This window comes from Limulus polyphemus, unplaced genomic scaffold (genome assembly GCF_000517525.1).
Source record: "Limulus polyphemus unplaced genomic scaffold, Limulus_polyphemus-2.1.2 Scaffold7535, whole genome shotgun sequence".
In the NCBI taxonomy this organism is placed as follows: Eukaryota; Metazoa; Arthropoda; class Merostomata; order Xiphosura; family Limulidae; genus Limulus; species Limulus polyphemus.
In genome coordinates this window covers 21333-24868 of record NW_013673145.1, presented here as the reverse complement: position 1 = coordinate 24868, position 3536 = coordinate 21333, and the positions used below count along the sequence as shown (strand labels likewise).

The window sequence follows — 3536 nt, the reverse complement described above, 5'->3', positions numbered from 1 at the left end:
TAATAACCATGTACAACATTAACAAACATGTAAACTTAATAATAACCATGTACAACATTAACAAACATGTAAACTTAATAATAACCATGTACAACCTTAACAAACATGTAAACTTTAATAAGCCATGTACAACATTAACAAACATGTAAACTTTAATAAGCCATGTACAACATTAACAAACATGTAAACTTTAATAACCATGTACAACATTAACAAACATGTAAACTTTAATAAGCCATGTACAACATTAACAAACATGTAAACTTTAATAACCATGTACAACATTAACAAACATGTAAACTTTAATAACCATGTACAACATTAACAAACATGTAAACTTTAATAAGCCATGTACAACATTAACAAACATGTAAACTTTAATAAGCCATGTACAACATTAACAAACATGTAAACTTTAATAAGCCATGTACAACATTAACAAACATGTAAACTTTAATAAGCCATGTACAACATTAACAAACATGTAAACTTTAATAAGCCATGTACAACATTAACAAACATGTAAACTTTCACCACATACCCACTTCTAGTTCCAAATTTTATTTTACTTATCAACATTTGCAGCATAAATACTACATTTTGTATTTCATAAAAAATACACACAGGACTTCAATAAGGAACAGTGCACACATTATTTTGGGTTACTGCTTAACTAATGTAGAACTATTGGGTTACTACTTAACTAACAGAATTATTGGGTTACTGCTTAACTAACATAGAATTATTGGGTTACTACTTAAATTACATAAAATTATTGGGTTACTATTTAACTAACAGAATTATTGGGTTACTACTTAACCAACATGGAACTATTGGGTTACTACTTAACCAACATGGAATTATTGGGTTACTACTTAACCAACATGGAATTATTGGGTTACTACTTAACCAACATAGAACTATTGGGTTACTACTTAACCAACATAGAACTATTGGGTTACGGCTTAACCAACATGGAACTATTGGGTTACTGTTTAACTAATAATAAACCCTCCTGGTTTGGGAAATGATTAAAATGCAGTTCTCTTCCTTATTAATCCAGTGAATTTGAGGACATTCTAGCAAGGAACCATACATATACTGATGGGCAATCAACTGAGCACATAAAGAGCTAGAGGAAAGTAAAAGTAGCATACACATAACAACCAAATAGGATTTGTAATGAAAACTTTTGGAATCACAAGTTTTTGTTTTTTTATATACAAGACTGATACTTTAACCCTAATTAGTGTCCTGTCAGCATAGTGCACTGATAGACTTTTCTATTTAAAACTGATTATTTTGCCTTTATTAGGGTCCTATAAATATAATGAAACTGATAATTTTCAATATACAACATATAAAGTAACCCTAGTTAGGTTCCTGAATGTACAATGCAAATAAAATCTGTTTATATACAACTGATAAAGTAACCCTACTTAGGTTCCTGAATGTATAATGCAAATAAAATTTGTTTATATAAAACTGATAAAGTATCCCAAATTAGGGTTCTGTCAGTACAGATTAACTGATACAAATGGTATTGTACTAAAGAAATAATCTCATTAGTCACAAATCAACTACATACAAACAACAATACATGGCATGTACAAACAATTTTAATATCAAGTTTCTTTGACAAAACTACTGAATTGGGCTAACTGTTAATCACTCTTGAAAGACTTTTAAGAATGCTCACACTTACACGATTCCACTTCCATTCCCAACCGCTACCTCTGATGGTTCTTTTATCCTGTCGATCTTGAGAGGAACACCAGGATAGGCTTGACGAAGAACACGTGATGCACTATCAGCCATAGCATGAGCTACCTTACTTACAGAAAAAAACAACAAAATAAGGCACTCGGTAGTGAGGTGTCTCTGTTCCAATTATTCAAGTATTTTAGTTCATCTAGACGGAGCTCAAATAAAATTGTTTCTTGATTCAAGCCTACAGATTCAGAAAATATGGAAACGTGACCCTAAGTGACATGCATTTCTAGGCTAATAAGAGATCACAGCAACATCTACAAATGTCTATAAGATTGGTTATAAATCATTGCCTTATTTGATAGCTGATTGTTTCTATGAAGAACATGTTACAAAATCTAAATCTAAGTTAGATTTTAAATGCCAAAAGCCACAGAAATATTAGAAAACAAATAAATTTTAAATATTGTTATAAAATTCAATTTAAATGCAGATGTTTTTAGCACATTCCTCATAATTTGTCCATTGCAGTTGAAATGTTATTTTTATGCATCTGTGATTTTGAGCTGCAATGGACAAATTACAAGGACTGTGGAGAGAAAAAAAACATTTACAGTTACGTTGATTTTTATCTCTACTTCTGCTGCTTGTAATGTATTGAAAATCAATATCTAGAATTTAAAATTCTATACTTCAAAGGTTGTATTCTCTTACCTTTATTGGAAGAACACCAGCAACAAAAGACCGTCCTGAGAAATGAGTGACCTGGCCAGCTGTAACAATATCTACAGGCTGTAAAAAGGAGGCCACAGGAGATGTCTTTACAACAACTTCACCTCCACCCTTTGGATAATAACCTCTAGAAAAACACAGAAATATGAAAATATCTCTGCTTTATTCGTTCTGCACACTGAGAAAACAAAAGAAGCTTCAAATGCCAAATGGTCATTAAGACCCAGAAATGCATGATTATATGGAAGAATGGGCAAAAATTATTTCTAACAAAATTCAAAATATTGAGTTAGTAAACCGTAATTTTGGAAACACTTAAAGAAAGTACCATTGAAACCAAGTGGACCTTGAGCCCACAGTACAGCATGTGGTGTTTGACCTTGAGTCTACAGTACAGCACGTGGTGTTTGACCTTGAGCCCACAGTACAGCATGTGGTGTTTGACCTTGAGTCTACAGTACAGCACGTGGTGCTTGACCTTGAGCACATATTACAACGCAAGTTGTTTGACCTTAAGCCTTTACTACAGCATGTTGTGTTTCACCTTGAGCCCATGTGGTGTTTGACCTTCACACAATGTTACAACACGAGTGTTTAACCTTGAGCCCATAGTACAGCATGTGATGTTTGAGCTTTACACAATGTAACAGCATGAGTGTCTGACCTTTACACAATGTGACAGCATGAATGTTTGACCTTGAGCCCATAGTATATGTGGTGTTTGACCTTCACACAGTGTTACATTGTTTGAGATTTAACTGCTTATTACAGAAAAAAGGTTAGATAGTGAGAATATAGGTTTGAAACAACCCAGTTTTCAGGAACATTTCCAAAATTCTCAACTTATCTAAGTTAACCCTACCGAAATGGGTGAAAGGCCATGTCATCGAGTCTGTAGACTCACATTAAAAAATTTTATTGAACTACTATTTTATGAATGTATGTCAATAAGTTTGGTATCAAATTGTAGATTATAATTCAAATATTAGTATTGTACATTAGTTAACTTCTTAATTTAAAAGTAAATATTAACAAAGAAATCCTAAATATTGATTTTTGTGTATCATGTGGTATGTTGAATGTAGCATTGGTTC

General features: G+C 32.3%; 1 protein-coding gene across 2 annotated transcripts in view; it reads right to left on the bottom strand.

The window, feature by feature from the left end:
• Window positions 1-3536, bottom strand: part of LOC106474687 (RNA 3'-terminal phosphate cyclase-like) — a 22825-nt gene that overhangs the window by 7804 nt on the left and 11485 nt on the right. For both annotated transcript variants that reach the window (XM_022402989.1, XM_013935377.2), the window contains exons 6-7: window positions 2425-2569; window positions 1706-1830 (exon numbers count right to left, since the gene is read on the bottom strand). In XM_022402989.1, coding sequence (XP_022258697.1) covers window positions 1706-1830; window positions 2425-2569 — 270 coding nt within the window. The remainder of the gene's footprint in view (window positions 1-1705; window positions 1831-2424; window positions 2570-3536) is intronic.